Consider the following 19362-nt stretch of genomic DNA (forward strand, 5'->3'; position numbering starts at 1 on the left):
CGGTCTGGTGCCGCGCGACCGCTACGGTCGCAGGTTCGAATCCTGCCTCGGGCATGGATGTGTGTGATGTCCTTAGGTTAGTTAGGTTTAACTAGTTCTAAGTTCTAGGGGATTGGTGATCTCGGAAGTTAAATCCCATAGTGCCCAGAGCCATTTGAACCATTTTTGAAGTTACTGGAATACATCACCACTGTGTGAGTAGAATGTGTTGTACTAGACTCAAACACCGAGTCTTGCGCTTCGTGAGCAACGATCTTTCTATCTCCCACTGTCTGAGTGCCCTGGATATGCTGTTTTACACTTGCGTGCGAGTAAAAGTTGTAGGACTGTCACCTCGGACAGAGAAAGTAATGCCTGTTCCTGCTGTTGCAGTTCTCGTGGCGCTTGGTGCAGGCGCTCCTCGGTTTCCGCCACCACCACACGTCATCTTCAAGGCCGACCACCCCTTCTTGTTCTTCATTATGGATGACGTCACCCCTACGATTTTTTTCGCGGGACGAGTTGCGACACCTTCTGCATAATTAGTGAGGTGTCAGAATGTATAAGTTTAATTTCTTATGATCCTGAAACCTGTAGAAACAATTGGTGAAATTGCTATTTTTCTTAGTGTTGAAATCTGGCTGAAAAACGATATTTAATAAAAAGTGTTTTCATACCCGAAGAATGTACAATATTTCTATTTAAACTGAGAACAGTTGCCCAACACAAGGAAAACTTTTGTTTTCTAACTTACATCCCCTAAATAGCGGTAATTCCTGAATTCCGGAAAAAGTGTTTCTATCCAAAGGCTGATGATAAAATTCCCAGTGGGAGTCAGATTTTGAAATGATTGTTTGTAAGCAGGCTGTTTAGGTTTTTTTTATTAGTAACGCCACGTAGCGCTCTGTATGAAAATCACTGGCTGTGCTGTGTGCAATCTGTGGCTGGTTTGCATTGTTGTTGGCTATTATAGTGTTGGGCAGTTGGCTGTTAACAGCGCATAGCGTTGCGCAGTTGAAGGTGAGCCGCCAGCAGTGGTGCATGTGGGGAGAGAAATGGCGGAGTTTTGAGAGCGGATGATCTGGACGTGTGTCCATTAGAGACAGTACATTTGTAAGACTGGATGTCATGAACTGCTATATATATTATGACTTTTGAACTATATTAAGGTAAATACATTGTTTGTTCTCTATCAAAATCTTTCATTTGCTAACTATGCCTATCAGTAGTTAGTGCCTTCAGTAGTTAGAATCTTTAATTTAGCTGGCAGTAGTGGCTCTCGCTGTATTGCAGTAGTTCGAGTAACGAAGATTTTTGTGAGGTAAGTGGTTTGTGAAGGGTATAGGTTAATGTTAGTCAGGGCCATTCTTTTGTAGGGATTATTGAAAGACAGATCGCGTTGCGCTAAAAATATTGTGTGTCAGTTTAGTGTTGATCAGAATAAGTAAATAGAGTAATGTCTGAGTACATTCAGTTTTGCTCAGCTGTTTGAAAAGCAAATAATCTAAGAGGTTTATCAGCACAGTCATTTCATTAATTTTTCTAAGGGGACGTTCCATATTTACTACTCTCTTTGCGATGGTAATTCACGTCAGAACGTTTTCTAATTTGCTCCAAACACAAACATAATTACAGCCTTCTAATCATGAGTGGGTTCCGCCATAGATTGGTCGTCGTTAGAAACTTTGGGTGAGACATCTTATGTTGGGTGTCAGAATATGCGTCACCATATATTGTTATGAAAAAAATAAGAAGTAATAAAAGAATTATGTATGCATCTAAATCACTGTTGTTAATGGACATAATGTCGTTCTTTCGATTCAGAAACATGATGCAGACTCGAAGCATTATAGTTGCTCCATGCAGTTAGCACAATATCGAATTTGACGTTTTTTGTATAATCGTTTTTATAACGCATCGCCTCGTTAAACAAATGGTTAATGCCGCTGCCTTCGGAGCGAAAGAACGCGGTTCAGTTCCTGTTAACTCCTAAGATTTTTTTATGAGGTGGGGAGGTCAAGTGCTTCAGTACTGAAGCAGCACCACCAATTGGATTTATCTGCAAAAATAACGTCTGTAGAGATTAGCGACATGATAATCACATGTGCCACGATCTTTATCGCTTCTCCTAAGGTAGCAGTTGACCAGTCGGAACAGAACTTTATGTCCTCCATGTTGGAGTGTTTTTCTGAGGAAACTGCGACTGTTTTGACAATAAAAGTTCAAATAAAACAAATTCATCTTGGGTCAGTGGGGTCAGTCTTTTTTGGTCAGTTTTTGGGTCAGCCTTTTTTTTCTCCCACGACGCGTTTTGAGAGTTTATCTCTGATCTTCAGGTGGAAAACAGCATAACTTGTTATCTGAATGCAGCTAATAGTATTTTTTTCTTTTATTTTGGTACGAAAAGTATAACAAGCACTTGTTGTCATATAGCACTAAGATCATACATTTGAAATGGTGATGGAGTTACTTACAATCTGTTCCAGTGCACAGAACCCTTCAGTTCATTATAAAATAAAAACATCATTGGCTTGATTTATCACACAGAAACATGAACCAGTAATATAAACACACCAAAGGTTGTAGTGATGTAAAGATACGGTACTTCGCCCCACAGAGCATTCATAGCTAGTTTACACTGTGGATAAGAGATACATATAGCAATTATATAATTATTTTTTTTCCTTACAACATCTTGTTAAAGTACTGTATTGCAATACGTGTGACAGGAACATAAAATAAAATAGATAAACTAAGTACATACATATATATAACTGACTTAGTTGTGAATATACTGCGTCTGTTTAGTACTTTGGGATTATTTATTTTTCTTTAATAACCGACTTGGGAAGTAGAAGATAGAAAGAGTTACAATGCATCATGTAGTACACCTACAAAACTCTTAAAGAAGCTCATTGCCACTGTCTCAGTGCTTTTCATTTAGAGCATTCTGTCCATGTTTTCTGTTGGAAATAAAAATTTCCAGCTCTTCATAAATGTTGAGTTTGTGACCTTTGTTCATTTTGTGAATTAATACTAGTTTGTCCTCTATGTTGTCAAAGAAATGTCCTGTGTCCTGAATGTGTGTAGCTATGACTGATTTATTGGGTGTGTTATATCTAAATGCATTAATGTGTTTTCTGAATCTAGTTTGAAAGCTCCAGCTGGTCTGACCTGCATAGTGTATAGAGTATAGATTGGATTTTATCTTACATGCACCTATGTTGGAGAATTTATCTTTATTGGTTTTTGTATTGTGTGGCAGTTTATTACCTAATTTATTGTTTATTGAGAAAACAACTCTTACATTATATAGTCTCAACACATTAGCCGTTTTTTGTAAAGTGATACCAAAGTAGGGAAAGCATACTGCTCTGGTGTCTGTCTGTTTGTTGTTCTTATTTATGTTTCTCTCTATTCGTTTCTTAACTTTCTTAGATATTTTCTCAATGAGTATAGGTTGAAATCCATTTGCAGCTGCTATCTGTTTGATGGCTTCAGTTTCATATTGGAGCCTGTGTTTGCTTAATGGCATTGTGTGTGCTCTGTGCAACATGGATCTATAGACTGTTAATTTGGGTGTGTGTGGGTGACATGGACTAATCTAAAATGGCAAAAATGTCAAACTTTAGGTTAAGCCTGATTTAGAAATGTTCCTAATGTAGTATGTTTTCGAAAACATAGGGAGCATTAAAATATTTTCCAAAGTACGTGCTACAGATATTTTGTTTTCTTAACTTGAAAAACGGAGAAATTTGTGAATGAGAAACAAAATGCAAAATGGTATTCCATATTTGTACCACTTCCTCTCTCTCTCTCTCTCTCTCTTAGGTTATCTATTTTATTTTATGTCACTGCCATATATTTTGCAGTGCAATAGTTTTAATAAGATGTTGTAAAGAAAGAAATAATTTTATAAATGCTACGGTATATGCATCTCTGATCCGCAGTGTAAATTAGCTATGAATGAACTCCAATACAAAGTACCATGTTTTAAATTGCTAGAAACCTTGGTGTGTTTATATTAGTGGTTCGTGTTTCTGCATGAAAAATCAAGTCAAAAATGTTCATTTATAACGAACTGCAAGGTTCTGTAAAGTGAAGCAGATTGCAAGTAATTCTATCACCATTTTAAATGTATGCATACGGAATGAAGTCCTCTCTCACTTTAATTAGTGTCCAGTATGTAACTTCCACTCAGCAACATAGAGCTCACTGACGTGATTCGCCATTTACAACTGTGGTAGACCATATGACCCATGCGCCTTCTTTCATTAAAAGAAAGAATACCATCTTGTCAGATCATTTCGCGGTACTTGCCTATTTTTTACATACAGTTTTGCTTTTTTTACTGTCTAACAATAAATTATGCATAATCAGAACATGGTTAACAGCCGCTCAAGGATATTCCTTTAGTCGTGTTGCTGGTGTCTAATGTCGACCCCACTGGACTGATTCTCACGCGATATTCATTAGAAAAAAAACTTGTTTTTAAGTGTAGTTTGTACTGCCCCACCGCCTGCACCTTTAGATGTTTAACCTGTATTGGTATGTATATGCCCAATAGAGACTATAAACTATCATGTGTTACACAGTTTTTTTTATTAAGGCTAAATTATATCCCTGAAGACGTCAAAAGGGTGATGGAACAGTGGCTGTAATTTAACTTTGTGACCAGGTGAGGTACGTATGCTATGAAAGTCAAAGTTGCTATAAGGTCTATTGTTTATTGTAAATTCTTACACAAAACGAATGCAATAGTTGCAATGAAGTATAAACGAACGTGTTTAGTAATATCCTATTCGCCGGCCGGAGTGGCCGTGCGGTTCTAGGCGCTACAATCTGGAGCCGGGCGACCGCTACGGTCGCAGGTTCGAATCCTGCCTCGGGCATGGATGTGAGTGATGTCCTTAGATTAGTTAGGTTTAAGTAGTTCTACGTTCTAGGGGACTGATGACCTCAGATGTTAAGTCCCATAGTGCTCAGAGCCATTTGAACCAATATCCTGTCCACTGACAAATTATCACAAGAACATGAAACAGTTGCAAATGACTAACGCGAGGGGAGATTCAAGACAGGGAACCGATAGGTAGGCTACTACATTACTAGCACACTGATTTGTTTTCGCGATCCGACAACAGTGATTGCCAAAATTTGAGTTCGTAAAGCGAAGCATGCCAGAAGGAAGTCATACTCCCACTCATTAACACTCTAACGTTTAGTGAATACATTGCGACCTGTACAGGTCTAAACCGATTGCAGATATTACCACTCGGTTTAACAGCGTCGTTGTGCTGTCCTCCACTGCTGCTGTCGACGTCCACTGCGGACGGTGCCTGTGAATCCAGAAAAGCTACCTGACGCAAACTTTACTTCAAGTTACAGTTGGATCTGCAAAGTGAAACGAGTACTTCTGACACCGCTTTCTGCGAGCAGAATTCCCAGTGGTTCTTTCGCTATCAGCGGTCGAAGAGCCACTTTAGTTCCTTTTGTCTTCCCTCGTAGCATTCGGCCCATCTCCGAGAGCCAATCCTTGCCTCTCACGAGCAGTCATCCAATCACAAGACTCAATTCTCGTGTAGCATCCTCCTTCTTCTCAGTAATTTTCCAAAACAGCTACGTCAGACCAGGCTGACTGATGATATTCCCACATTTTCACGCCCGGAGCCCTACAGCTAAGGAAAGGTATTTGTTTTAGCTGTGCTTCAAAGGAACGCGTTAGCATGTTTCCTACGATTCACCACAGATTCGTATCTGCTTTATATGCTTTGGGCAGAAAAAGTTGAAGCCTCACTTTTATAGAATCCTCACACCTTGCATGCCTTGTTCTGCCGAGAGCCTGGAGCCATAAATACCTGTGGCTTTCACGGAGCCTGCGTAGCGTCCACCGGTATATTGCTCTTCTGTCGGCAGACTGGCGCCGTCTTCTCTGCAGTCTCCGCCCAAGGCTCATTGTTGCCCGCCTTCCGGGACCTTACTGTACTTCACAAAGTCCGCACCGCCGAAAAACACTTTAGGAACATGGCAGCGGCTGTCATCTCATGCAGAATTTCAACAACTGCGATAACTGCTGTCAGTATTGTGTCGGGTCGCGACGGGCGTCAGCTCACCCTGTCCAGTACACACAACAGCCTTAGCCGAACGCTGTCCTACCTGGCATCGGCGTCACTTCTGCAACCTGCGTTAAGTTAATGGTGCTCGTCGTGATGCTTTGATCTGTTGTCTGTGTGTGAGACTCCCAGCCCCGCCAAACGCAATTCTCAAGAAATAAAACACCTACAAGTACTTCATGTATTCGCAATCACTATCGTACAACCTTTAATGAAAATAAAGGAATACACTATTTTCAGATCAAATTAATTCGGTCTACATATCACACTATATAATTTGCATCTCAAATGTCGATAATGGAAACTTCGATGAAACCGTCAGTGCCGGCCGCGGTGGTCTAGCGGTTCTAGGCGCGCAGTCCGGAACCGCGCGACTGCTACGGTCGCAGGTTCGAATCCTGCCTCGGGCATGGATGTGTGTGATGTCCTTAGGTTAGTTAGGTTTAAGTAGTTCTAAGTTCTAGGGGACTGATGACCACAGTAGTTAAGTCCCATAGTGCTCAGAGCCATTTGAAACCGTCAGTTTCACCGTCTTTGAAGTTGCTTGAGTAGGAATAAAATGATGTTGCGTTCATTAATGGTAACACTAATCGTGTCCTGTAAATTGACTCGTTCCACATCACTTCGATCATCTATGAAACAAGTAACTCACTATTTAATCAAATATTCATTTGTAGTGACTAATTACAAATAGTTGGCACAACTGTTACACATGCAGAAACGGAGCAGAAACTGGGTCCAATAAGTGCAGCGCAAACTTTTAAAGCATTTATTAAGTAAAAAAAAAAATTAAATAAATTTTCAAAACAATGTGAAATTTAAGCATTTCTTTGAACATTTAGTCATATCTTTACCAGCGCAGTTAGCGTCTATATACACAGTTGTTGTTGTTGTGGTTTTCAGTTCTGAGACTGCTTTGATCCAGCTCTCCTTCCTACTCTATCCTGTGCAAGCTCCTTCATCTCCCAGTACCTGCTGCAACCTACATCCTTCTGAATCTGCTAAGTGTATTCATCTCTTGGTCTCCCACTACGATTTTTACCCTCCGCGCTGCCCTCCAATACTAAACTGGTAATCCCTTGATGCCTCAGAACATGTATTCCCAACCGATCCCTTCTCCTAGTCAAGTTGTGCCGCAAACTCCCCTTCTCCCCTATTCTATTCAATACCTCCTCATTAGTTATGTGATCTACCCATCTAATCTTCAGCATCCTGCTGTAGCACCTCATTTGGAAAGCTTCTATTCTCTTCTTGTCTGAACTATTTATCATCCACGTTTCACTTCCATACACGGCTACGCTCTACATCTACGTCTACATGACTACTCTGCAATTCACATTCAAGTGCTTGGCAGAGGGTTCATCGAACCACAATCATACTATCTCTCTACCATTCCACTCCCGAACAGCGCGCGGTAAAAACGAACACCTAAACCTTTCTGTTCGAGCTCTGATTTCTCTTATTTTATTTTGATGATCATTCCTACCTATGTAGGTTGGGCTCAACAAAATATTTTCGCATTCGGAAGAGAAAGTTGGTGACTGAAATTTCGTAAATAGATCTCGCCGCGACGAAAAACGTCTTTGCTTTAATGATTTACATCCCAACTCGCGTCTCATATCTGCCACACTCTCTCCCCTATTACGTGATAATACTAAACGAGCTGCCCTTCTTTGCACCCTTTCGGTGTCCTCCGTCAATCCCACCTGGTAAGGATCCCACACCGCGCAGCAATATTCTAACAGAGGACGAATGAGTGTAGTGTAAGCTGTCTCTTTAGTGGACTTGTTGCATCTTCTAAGTGTCCTGCCAATGAAACGCAACCTTTGGCTTGCCTTCCCCACAATATTATCTATGAGGTCTTTCCAACTGAAGTTGTTCGTAATTTTAACACCCTGGTACTTAGTTGAATTGACAGCCTTGAGAATTGTACTATTTATCGAGTAATCGAATTCCAACGGATTTCTTTTGGAACTCATGTGGATCACCTCACACTGTTCGTTATTTAGCGTCAACTGCCACCTGCCACACCATGCAGCAATCTTTTCTAAATCGCTTTGCAACTGATACTGGTCTTCGGATGACCTTACTAGACGGTAAATTACAGCATCATCTGCGAACAACCTAAGAGAACTGCTCAGTTTGTCACCCAGGTCATTTATATAGATCAGGAACAGCAGAGGTCCCAGGACGCTTCCCTGGGGAACACCTGATATCACTTCAGTTTTACTCGATGATTTGCCGTCTATTACTACGAACTGCGACTTTCCTGACAGGAAATCACGATCCAGTCGCACAACTGAGACGATACCCCATAGGCCCGCAGCTTGATTAGAAGTCGCTTGTGAGGAACGGTGTCAAAAGCTTTCCGGAAATCTAGAAATACGGAATCAACTTGAAATCCACTGTCGATAGCGGCCATTACTTCGTGCGAATAAAGAGCTAGCTGCGTTGCACAAGAACGATGTTCTCTGAAACCATGCTGATTGCGTATCAACAGATCGTTCCCTTCGAGGTGATTCATAATGTTTGAATACAGTAAATGCTCCAAAACCCTACTGCAAACCGATGTCAATGATAGAGGTCTGTAGTTCGATGGATTACTCCTACTACCCTTCTCAAACACTGGTGCGACCTGCAATTTTCCAATCTGCAGGTACAGATCTATCGGTGAGCGAGCGGTTGTATATGATTGCTAAGTAGGGAGCTATTGTATCAGCATAATCTGAAAGGAACCTAATCGGTATACAATCTGGACCTGAAGACTTGCCCGTATCAAGCGATTTGAGTTGCTTCGCAACCCCTAAGGTATCTACTTCTAAGAAACTCATGCTAGCAGCTGTTCGTGTTTCAAATTCTGGAATATTCCATTCATCTTCCAACGTGAAGGAATTTCGGAAAACTGCGTTCAATAACTCCGCTTTAGCGGCACAGTTGTCGGTAACAGTACCATCGGCACTACGCAGCGAAGGTATTGACTGCGTCTTGCCGCTTGTGTACTTTACATACGACCAGAATTTCTTCGGATTTTCTACCAGATTTCGAGACAATGTTTCGTTGTGGAACCTATTAAAGGCATCTCGCATTGAAGTCCGTGCCAAATTTCGCGCGTCTGTAAATTTTAGCCAAACTTCGGGATTTCGCGTTCTTCTGAACTTCGCATGCTTTTTCCGTTGCCTCTGCAACAGCGTTCGGACCTGTTTTGTGTACCATGGGGGATCAGTTCAATTTCTTACCAATTTATGAGGTACGAATCTCTCAATTACAGTTGCTACTATAATTTTGAATTTGAGCCACATCTCGTCTACATTTGCATAGTCAGTTCGGAAGGAATGCTGATTGTCTCTTAGGAAGGCTTCTAGTGACAGTTTATCCGCTTTTTTTAATAAAATTATTTTGCGTTTGTTTCTGATGGTTTTGGAAGAAACGGTACTGAGCCCAGCTACAACGGCCTTGTGATCACTAATCCCTGCATCAGTCATGATGCTCTCTATTAGCTCTGGATTGTTTGTGGCTAAGAGGTCAAGTGTGTTTTCGCAACCATTTACAATTCGCGTGGGTTCGTGGACTAACTGTTCGAAATAATTTTCGGACAAAGCATTTAGAACAATCTCGGAAGATGTTTTCTGCCTACCACCGGTTTTGAACAAGTATTTTTGCCAACATATCGAGGGAAGGTTGAAGTCCCCACCAACTATAACCGTATGAGTGGGGTATTTATTTGTTACGAGACTCAAATTTTCTCTGAACTGTTCAGCAACTATATCATCGAAGACTGGGGGTCGGTAGAAGGAGCCAATTACTAACTTAGTTCGGCTGTTAAGTATAACCTCCACCCACTCCATACAAATACTTCCAGAAAAGACTTACTGACACTAAAATCTATACTCAATGTTAACAAATTTCTCTTCTTCAGAAACGCTTTCCTTGGCATTACCAGTCTACATTTTACATCCTCTCAACTTCGACCATCATCAGTTATTTTGCTCCCCAAATAGCAAAACTCCTTTACTACTTTAAGTGTCTCATTTCCTAACCTAATTCCCTCAGCATCACCAGACCTAATTCGACTACATTCCATTATCCTCGTTTTGGTTTTGTTGATGTTCATCTTATATCCTCCTTTCAAGACACTGTCCATTCCGTCCAACTGCTCTTCCAGGTCCTTTGCTGTCTCTGACAGAATTACAATGTCATCGGCGAACCTCAGAGTTTTTATGTTTCCTTCACTGCTTGCTCAATATACAGATTATTTTAACATCGGGAAGAGGCTACAACCCTGTCTCACTCCCTTCCAAACCACTGTTTCCCTTTCATGTCCCTTGACGCTTATAACTGCCATCTGGTTTCTGTACAAATTGTAAATAGCCTTTCGCTACCTGTATTTTACCCCTGCCACCTTCAGAATTTGAAAGAGAGTATTCCAGTCAACACTGTCAAAAGCTTTCTCTAAGTCTACAAATGCTAGAAACGTAGGTTTGCCTTTCCTTAATCTATTTTCTAAGATAAGTCGTAGGGTCAGTATTGCCTCACGTGTTCCAGTATTTCTACGGAAACCAAACTGATCTTCCTCGAAGTCGGATTCTACCAGTTTTTCCCTTCGTCTGTAAAGAAAGCAGATGGTAGAGTTTTGTCAGGACTGGCTCTCCGACGGCCGACAGTAGTTCCAATGGAATGTTGTCTACTCCCGGGGCCTTGTTCCGAGTTAGGTCTTTCAGTGCTGTGTCAAACTCATCACGCAGGATCATAGCTCCCATTTCATCGTCATTTACATCCTCTTCCATTTCCATAATATTGTCCTCAAGTACATCGCCCTTATATAACCCCTGTCTATACTCCTTCCACCTTTCCGCTTTCCCTTCTTTGCTTAGAACTGGGTTTCCATCTGAGCTCTTGATATTAATACAAGTGGTTCTCTTTTCTCCATAGGTCTCTTTAGTTTTCCTGTAGGCAGTATCTATCTTACTGCTAATGAGATAAGCCTTTACATCCTTAGATTTGTCCTCCAACCACCCCAGCTTAACCATTTTGCACTTCTTGTCGATCTCATTTTTGAGACGTTTGTATTCCTTTTTGCCTGCTTCATTTACTGCATTTTTATATTTTCTCCTTTTATCAGTTAAATTCAATATTTCTTCTGTTACCCAAGGATTTCTACTAGCTCTCGCCTTTTTACCTACTTGATCCTCTGCTGCCTTCACTACTGCATCCCTCAAACCTACCCATTCCTCTTCTACTGTATTTCTTTCCCACATTTCTGTCAATTTTTCCCTTATGCTCTCCCTGAAACACTGTACAACCTCTGGTTTAGTCAGTTTATCCAGGTCCCATCTCCTTAAATTCCCACCTTTTTGCAATTTCTTCGGTTTTAATCTACATTTCGTAGCCAATAGATTGTGATCTGAGTTCACATCTGCCCCTGGAAATGTCTTACAATTTAATACCTGGTTCCTTAATCTCTGTCTTACCATTATATAATCTATCTGATACCTTCTAGTATTTCCAGGATTCTTCCATGTGTACAACCTTCTTTTATGATTCTTGAAGCAAGTGTTCGCTATGATTAAGTTATGCTCTGTGCAAAATTCTACCAGGCGGCTTCCTCTTTCATTTCTTACCCCCAATCTATATTCACCTACTACATTTCCTTCTCTCCCTTTTCCTACTATCGAATTCCAGTCACCCATGACTACTACATTTTCGTCTTCCTTCAGTATCTGAATAATTTGTTTTATCTCATCATACATTTCATCAATTTCTTCGTCATCTGCAGAGCTAGTTGGCATATACGCAGTATGTAACATGAATTAATCTAATAGTAATCTCCTCAAGTCAGCTGGGCGACACAGCACAACCAACGCAGGTGGACGCCTCAGTTGTATAGAAAGTATCGGTCCATGAACGCCACCGAAATCGGGCCGACACAAGTAATAGAAACGATATCACAACAGGTTCACCTGGAACGGAAACTATATTAAAACTTGACCACATTAGCGTTCAATAACTACTCCTTTGCTCATAGTGCCAACGCTTTTCCCTTTAACACCCAAACCATGAATTTAAAAATTGGCCGACTTCTATGCCATATACCTATAAATTATAACCTGAACTATACTACCAGTTACAACATTCATCAAACAACAAAAGTTTTAGGAGAATTTCCAGAACCAGATTTCAGCTTCTGGGGACAGATCTCAGTAGCCACTTACAGCACAATAACAAACAGTTCGACAAAAGAACCAATAAAAGCTCAGCTGAACTCCGTAAGGTTTACTACAAATGATAACAGGGTTGGTGCGAGCTTATCTACATCCAGGTGCTTACTTGCGCACACATAACAGGCTGGCAACAGGGCCCTAAGGGTCACAACAAAAGCACGTGACCCAACGAACTAGCGTAATGCAAGAACGAACAAAGATTAACGCCGCTGTCTAAAAGCACCTACAACAAATACTGACGCACTTCGTTAATAAAAACGTGGCGCTGGACACAAATTATGTGTGGTGGCTATGAATCGTTTCGAATACACAGGTCGTCCAACAAGGCAAGGCGAGGTACGATAAACAGCAATATGTTCACCAACAACAGCACACTCACTGGTTCCCCTGTGTGTCCAGCCGTACACCACAGTTGTGCTGTTTCGGATCCTTAAGCCATTAGTATCAGTATATCATTGTGCAAAACACCATCGGATTTCAACCCGGTAATATGCTTCAAATTCACAGGGCGTACCATCTGTCAGCCATCTCCTTTCGGTAACCTTTTAACAGCCGTACATCATGCTGGGCTCATGTGTGTTCCTGAGGGCTCGTTCCAATTGACCCCCTTCCAGCCCATCTCTCTTCCCGCCACCACATCCCTATGGCGCTCGTGATCGGGCCAGCCCACCCACCTCCAAGGTGTGCCAGTCCCCCGACACAAGAAGAGATTTGCCAGCTTACGGCACACAGCTCAAAATACGGGATCTTCCTTATGCTACATCAGGGCCGGCCAGAAATTCTGCACGCGTGCGGTGCTCCTGCACATGTGCAACTTCCGGGTCATAGCGTGCACGCCGCAGCCGTCAGCGTTCATGTAGTGCATGTTTCTACGCACAGATATCGCTTTATCCACTTGCTGGGATACTCTGTACCGGCCCATTCTAGTGCTCTTTCCACAGCTTGCAAGCCAACCATGGGAAGGTATTTGGTGTATTAAACATTTAAAATATTGTAACAGTCTACTCATTGAGACGTCTACTTTTATGTTAACAGTTTAACCCAGTAAGACAAGTAATATAGTTAACAACCGTGGGTTTTTATTAAGGCAGCTTGACTGACGGCACGTAAATATGCGTAATGTTTTTGATCTAGTATTTAAGAAAGAGAGCACTTTGCGACTTCCAACGAACCTTATTCATGATTTCAAATAACATTAAACTAATGCAAGGTTTCCTATAACTAATTCTCGGTGCCCTTAGCTACTCCCACATAATTTCTGTCTCACTGACCTCTGAACAGAATGATAACCGCAGACCTCTCGATGATCACCCGCTATTTCAATACCATTATTGCTACATCTTTCATCAGTTCCGTCTGAAATCTGCGTAATAACCGACAATTAGATGAATGTTACGTTTTATCGACTTCAGCTGAGCGTACCCCTTCACACATTAAAAAAAAAAACCCTAAATGTAAGTATACATTGGAACAATCGGTTTAATGACCAACTTTCCTGATAATAATGTAACATGGAGCAGAATGAGGCAATAATACACAGTTAGTAAACAATAATTTTTAATTATGAAAGGAATAAATCCAAACACGTTTATCACTGGCCATGAGAAATGATAATCGAGTTGATGTGTCTCATCCATTTTCTTAAGGACATTTAATTTTGCTTGCCGTTCTTCACTGTTGAGTGTCTTTCAATTGAAAACTTACGCTGGCCGCCTATTATTCGGCGGCATAGCAAACACTGTGAGTTTTCACCAACGGCTACAAAAAAGAATTGCAGTTACCAGTAATTTTTAAACGACTGAGAACATAGATCTCCCGTCCTTTGCTTTTTCACAGCACCTGCCATTTCTCAGTACTTCTCTGTTAAGGTAGCGGTTACCAGGGGTAAACGAGACTGGGTGTGTTGCGCTCTTGCTTGTACCACATAAACAGGGAAGTGGAGCCGCCGCCGTTCATTTAGGACACATGTCTAATAACAGATGTCGCTGTCGCTCGCTGTCCCACACGTTGGCAAGACAACAATCGATAGTTAAGTTTTAGCTTTGACAGGGATTATCTCTGCTCATCACGCGTTACTTCGACCACCCCCCCCCCCCCACCCCTCTCCTGCAGTATATATGTCGCTCTCGGACGTCCGAACGGCCAGTCGCTAGACTCAGAGGAGGAGCGCTTCTGAGGATGTCCAGCGCAGTCTTGGACGAAACGTCAGGCACAGAAGAGTTTCTTGGACCACGACCTCACATACCGAAATATTTACCAGAAGCTATGTCATCCGGCCGTGAAAGCCTTCATTCTATAATCAATACCGAGCCTGAACACCGAAGGTGAACTTAATGAATGAGAAGACGAACTAGAAAAATTTAAATCCATAATTGCACTATCATATATGAGTAGTTTATAGTCAAATTAATTCAGATAGTTCATATAAAGTTACAATGATTCTTCGCCTTCCAAAGAAGACAGCGCCACTTTTGGGTAATGTCAACGATAATGTGATGCTTACGAGCTACTCTGCTGAAGTGGCCTTCTATAGGCTGATCAGACGCCGCATACGCTCCAGGAGGGATGCACGGAGCACCAAAAGTATACCCCGCTCTTACAGCCCATTACTCGGCTATGGCATAGCAGTGAACCGACATTGACCACTCTAAGCCGAATGACAACGCCGAAATTCTACTGTCTGCTTTCTTATTCTGGGACTCGGTGGTGAGTAAACGGTGTAAGTTAGTTTGGCAAAGGATTTAATTAACAGAGATAGCAGTTTCACACTGGAAAAATCATGCAATCAGCCACTTTGTTTGCTCAATTGGCAAAGACATCGCTGCAGAACAGGTCCTAGTAATACACCTCGTATATCCCGGAATAAATCGAGCTTCTAACTACGTATTTAGTTCATACAAATTCTTGCCACCATGCTTCATCTCTGGCTATTCTCTTTTCTGTGACTGCAAGAGCAATAACACGACTTTCGTTTTTAAGGTAGCAAATGCGAGTCCTGTACCTGTAGAACTATAGTATTTGACCGAAATATCTGTCGAAGAAATGGAGCTTACGCAGCTGCACGCCTGAAATATAATGGATGAGTCAATACGCCGTGAAAATACACTGATAAGTCGAGACATGACAACTTGGTGATATTTAAGTCTTACTGCAGAAATATGTGTTTAGAAGATTAATAATTAGATTATTGTGGCCTGTTATTTCTTTCTACAGCTACGTAAAATCTATGTATAAGTTAATTAGATTAAATCGAGGCAGGATATTATTCCAAAGCTACACAAAATTGTTTACTAACTAACTTAGTTGTAGTAGTTGTTATGTAACCTAGCAAACATTACCTGACACAGCATGCTGACAAAGACCACGAACATATATTAGACTAACGAATCCTGCAACGCTTCGCAGTTGTTAAATACGTGTGGGAATTACACATACGTCCTAATCTCCTTCCCCCCCCCCCCCCCCCCCCGTCTCTCTCTCTCTCTCTCTCTCTGTCCATCTCGTCCTCCCGCTCTCTTTGTCCAGCTCCTCTTCTTCTTCCCTCTCTTTGTACTTTTCCTCCTTTCCCCCCTCCCAAACTCTCTCGATCTCCTCCTCAACCTTTACTGTTACTGCAAACGGAAGATCGGTTAGGAAATGAAGTCACTTAAGATGAGCAGAAAATCGTTGTGATCATTAAAATGAGGGGTACAGGAGAGTTCTGTCCAACTGCTGGACCTGTGAGGATAGTAGTTTCAATGACAGTATTTGTCATAGTTTTAATCTGTGAATGAGAGGATTCAGATTCCATAGTGGTATTCTAATCATAAGTTGATAAGCTATAAATACAACAATCCTCTTTCCTCTCAAAACTGACTATGACGATGAAAACAAAAGCATCACGCTGTTGCGCATACAAGTTTATATTTAAAATTATAGTTATCATAGTTATAAAACGTGAGGGTGTCCTTCTGTTAAATTAATTAACCCAGGTGGGTTAGTTCAACATATACTGCGACAGAAGTGCTGTGAAGGTAGAAATCTATGTGATACATTTGGCACACTGATGATATGAGTTAGTTGGTGAAGGTTGCTTGTATAATGGCTTGGACTGGTCGTGGCATTAACGTGTGAGATTTTACAGTCAAGTTGGACTAACAAAAGTTTGATAATATAATTACACTGAGGTGACGAAAGCCATGGGATGGCGATTTGGCCTCCCGAAGTGGCCGTGCGGTTCTAGGCGCTGCAGTCTGGAACCGCGAGACCGCTACGGTCGCAGGTTCGAATCCTGCCTCGGGCATGGATGTTTGTGCTGTCCTTAGGTTAGTTAGGTTTAACTAGTTCTAAGTTGTAGGGGACTAATGACCTCAGAAGTTGAGTCCCATAGTGCTCAGAGCCATTTGAACCATCTGAACTAGGCTTGGCCACTGTTTCTATGTTTCGATACAGTGTATCGATACGTGGAACTGTTTCAGTGTTTCGGAACGGCTACGGCTCACTGTTTCGAAACAGTGGTGTTTCATTCCACCCCTGTCTCGGATAACTGAGCCAGATTCGGTCTCGAGCCAGACACAGAAACTGTATCGTTGTTTCAAAATAAGGCTGTTTCAGTCCACCGGTGCTTGGAACGGACTAATTGTATCGAAACAGTGATGTTTCATTCCCCTCTGTGTCGGACGAGATTCGGGCTCGGCACAGGTACTGAAACACATTTAACATACCACTTCATGAAACACTTTCAAGAGTGTCAAAATCTTTTTGGCAAGCAATAGCATGAAGCTTAAGATATCCGAAAATAAAGCTTCGTTTCTAGCTGACTGTCATATTCCGAAATGGCGTAACATCTGCTTTATAAACACTAACCAAGCAATAAACAACGCATACTATTCACATTCAAAATAATAAATACGTGAAAATCATTTAGTTAAATTACACTTTTTGATAACATACGCTTCTCTGTTCATGTACAGTAATCATATTAAGAAACGTAAGTAAGCCTACAACATTTTGAATAAAAAAAGGCGTAGAGTGACAGTTATTAGGCATATACATAAATCTGATGTAGGTATAATTGCAAGCAATCTGTTTGACATATCACTGATAGTGTGATAGTGAACGGGAAGGACTAGGAAGCATGGTGAATTTATAGTAACGGTTCGAAACACCTTGAAAGACAAAATTTTTTTCTGTTATATTTTGTTATTTATTCGAATTATTTGGCGTTATTTGTGAGTCTGTAGTCACTGTGCCTATTATCCTCAATGATTCCCTTTGTGTGCATGGCAATTAGCAGGATGGGTGTATTACCCATACTAACGGAATGTGGGAATCCCAGTAGCATATCCGTTGTTTCTGCAGTTTGCTCCCACCTCCAGTTCCGTTCGTGGTGGCCTTTCTGTCTTCAGCTATGGCTGTCCCCAGCCAATTGAAAAGTATGAAAGCCACACGACACGAAAGCAGCGCATTTTCTGCAGAAATACGAAACTGCCAAGACGCCTAAGTGATAATTTCATACTTTCTGCGATATGATTACCGCTCTCGCAACTCATTTGTGTTTATGTGGACATACTTATACAGTAGACATTAAAGATGATAAAATGTGTCATTCAAGATGATAAAATGTGGTAGGTTTATTAGATTACAAAACACAAACTGTTTCACTGTTTCGAAACAGCGTATCGAAACATTACATTGTACTGTTTCATTTGTTTCGAAACAGTTACGTGTTTTAGTTTGCCCATCTCTAATTTGAATCATGGCGATATGCATACACATGCAGGTGGCCCTAGTATCGCGCTCGTACACAAGGTGTAAAGGGGTAGTGCGTTGGAGCAGCTGTTGGAGCAGCTGCCATTTCTATTCAGGTGACTCATGTGAAAAGGTTTCCGACGTGTTTATGGCCCACGACACGAATTAACAGACTTTGAACGTGGAATGGTAGTCGGAGCCAGACGCATGGAACGTTCCATTTCGTAAATCGTTAGGAAATACAACATACCGACATCCACAGTGTCAAGAGTGTGCCGAGAATACCAAATTTGAGGCATTACCTCTCACCACGGATAACGCAGAGGCCGACGACCTTCAAATAACGACCGAGAACATCGGCGTTTGCATATAGTTGCCAGTGCCAACAGACAAGCGACACAGACTGAAATAACCGCAGAAATCAATGTGGGACGTACACCGAACGTATCTGTTAAGACATCTACATCTACATCTACATCCATACTCCGCAAGCCACCTGACGGTGTGTGGCGGAAGGTACCTTGAGTACCTCTATCGGTTCTCCCCTCTATTCCAGTCTCGTATTGTTCGTGGAAAGAAGGACTGTCGGTACGCCTCTGTGTGGGCTCTAATCTCTCTGATTTTATCCTCATGGTCTCTTCACGAGATATACGTAGGAGGGAGCAATATACTGCTTGACCACTCGGTGGACGTATGTCCTCGAAGCTTCAACAAAAGCCCGTACCGAGTTACTGAACGTCTCTCCTGCAGAGTCTTCCACTGGAGATTATCTATCATCTGCGTAACGCATCCGCGATTACTAAATAATCCTGTAACGAAGCGCGCTGCTCTCCGTTGGAGCCGGCCGGAGTGGCCGTGCGGTTGTAGGCGCTACAGTCTGGAGCCGAGCGACCGCTACGGTCGCAGGTTCGAATCCTGCCTCGGGCATGGATGTGTGTGATGTCCTTAGGTTAGTTAGGTTTAATTAGTTCTAAGTTCTAGGCGACTGATGACCTCAGAAGTTAAGTCGCATAGTGCTCAGAGCCATTTTTTTCTCCGTTGGATCTTCCCTATCTCTTCTATCAACCGTATCTGGTACGGATTCCACACTGCTGAGCAGTACTCAAGCAGTGGGCGAACAAGCGTACTGTAACCTACTTCCTTTGTTTTCGGATTGCATTTCCTTAGGATTCTTCCAATGAATCTCAGTCTGGCATCTGCTTTACCGACGATCTATTTTATATGATCATTCAATTTAAAATCACTCCTAATGCGTACTCCCAGATAATTTATGGAATTAACTGCTTCAGTTGCTGACCTGCTATATTGTAACTAAATGATAAGGG

At 41.7% G+C, this 19362-nt stretch overlaps 1 protein-coding gene across 4 annotated transcripts in view; it reads left to right on the top strand.

The window, feature by feature from the left end:
• The window catches only part of LOC126456704 (leukocyte elastase inhibitor-like), a 130981-nt gene that overhangs the window by 89138 nt on the left and 22481 nt on the right, over positions 1 to 19362 (top strand). The window contains exon 8 of one of the 4 annotated variants that reach the window (XM_050092443.1): positions 373 to 664. The exons of the other annotated variants lie outside the window; for them this stretch is intronic. Coding sequence (XP_049948400.1) covers positions 373 to 521 — 149 coding nt within the window. The 3' untranslated portion in view covers positions 522 to 664. Of the gene's footprint in view, positions 1 to 372; positions 665 to 19362 lie in introns of those variants that run through there. 4 annotated transcript variants of the gene reach the window in all.

The sequence above is a fragment of the Schistocerca serialis genome, chromosome 2, assembly GCF_023864345.2.
Source record: "Schistocerca serialis cubense isolate TAMUIC-IGC-003099 chromosome 2, iqSchSeri2.2, whole genome shotgun sequence".
Taxonomy (NCBI): Eukaryota; Metazoa; Arthropoda; class Insecta; order Orthoptera; family Acrididae; genus Schistocerca; species Schistocerca serialis.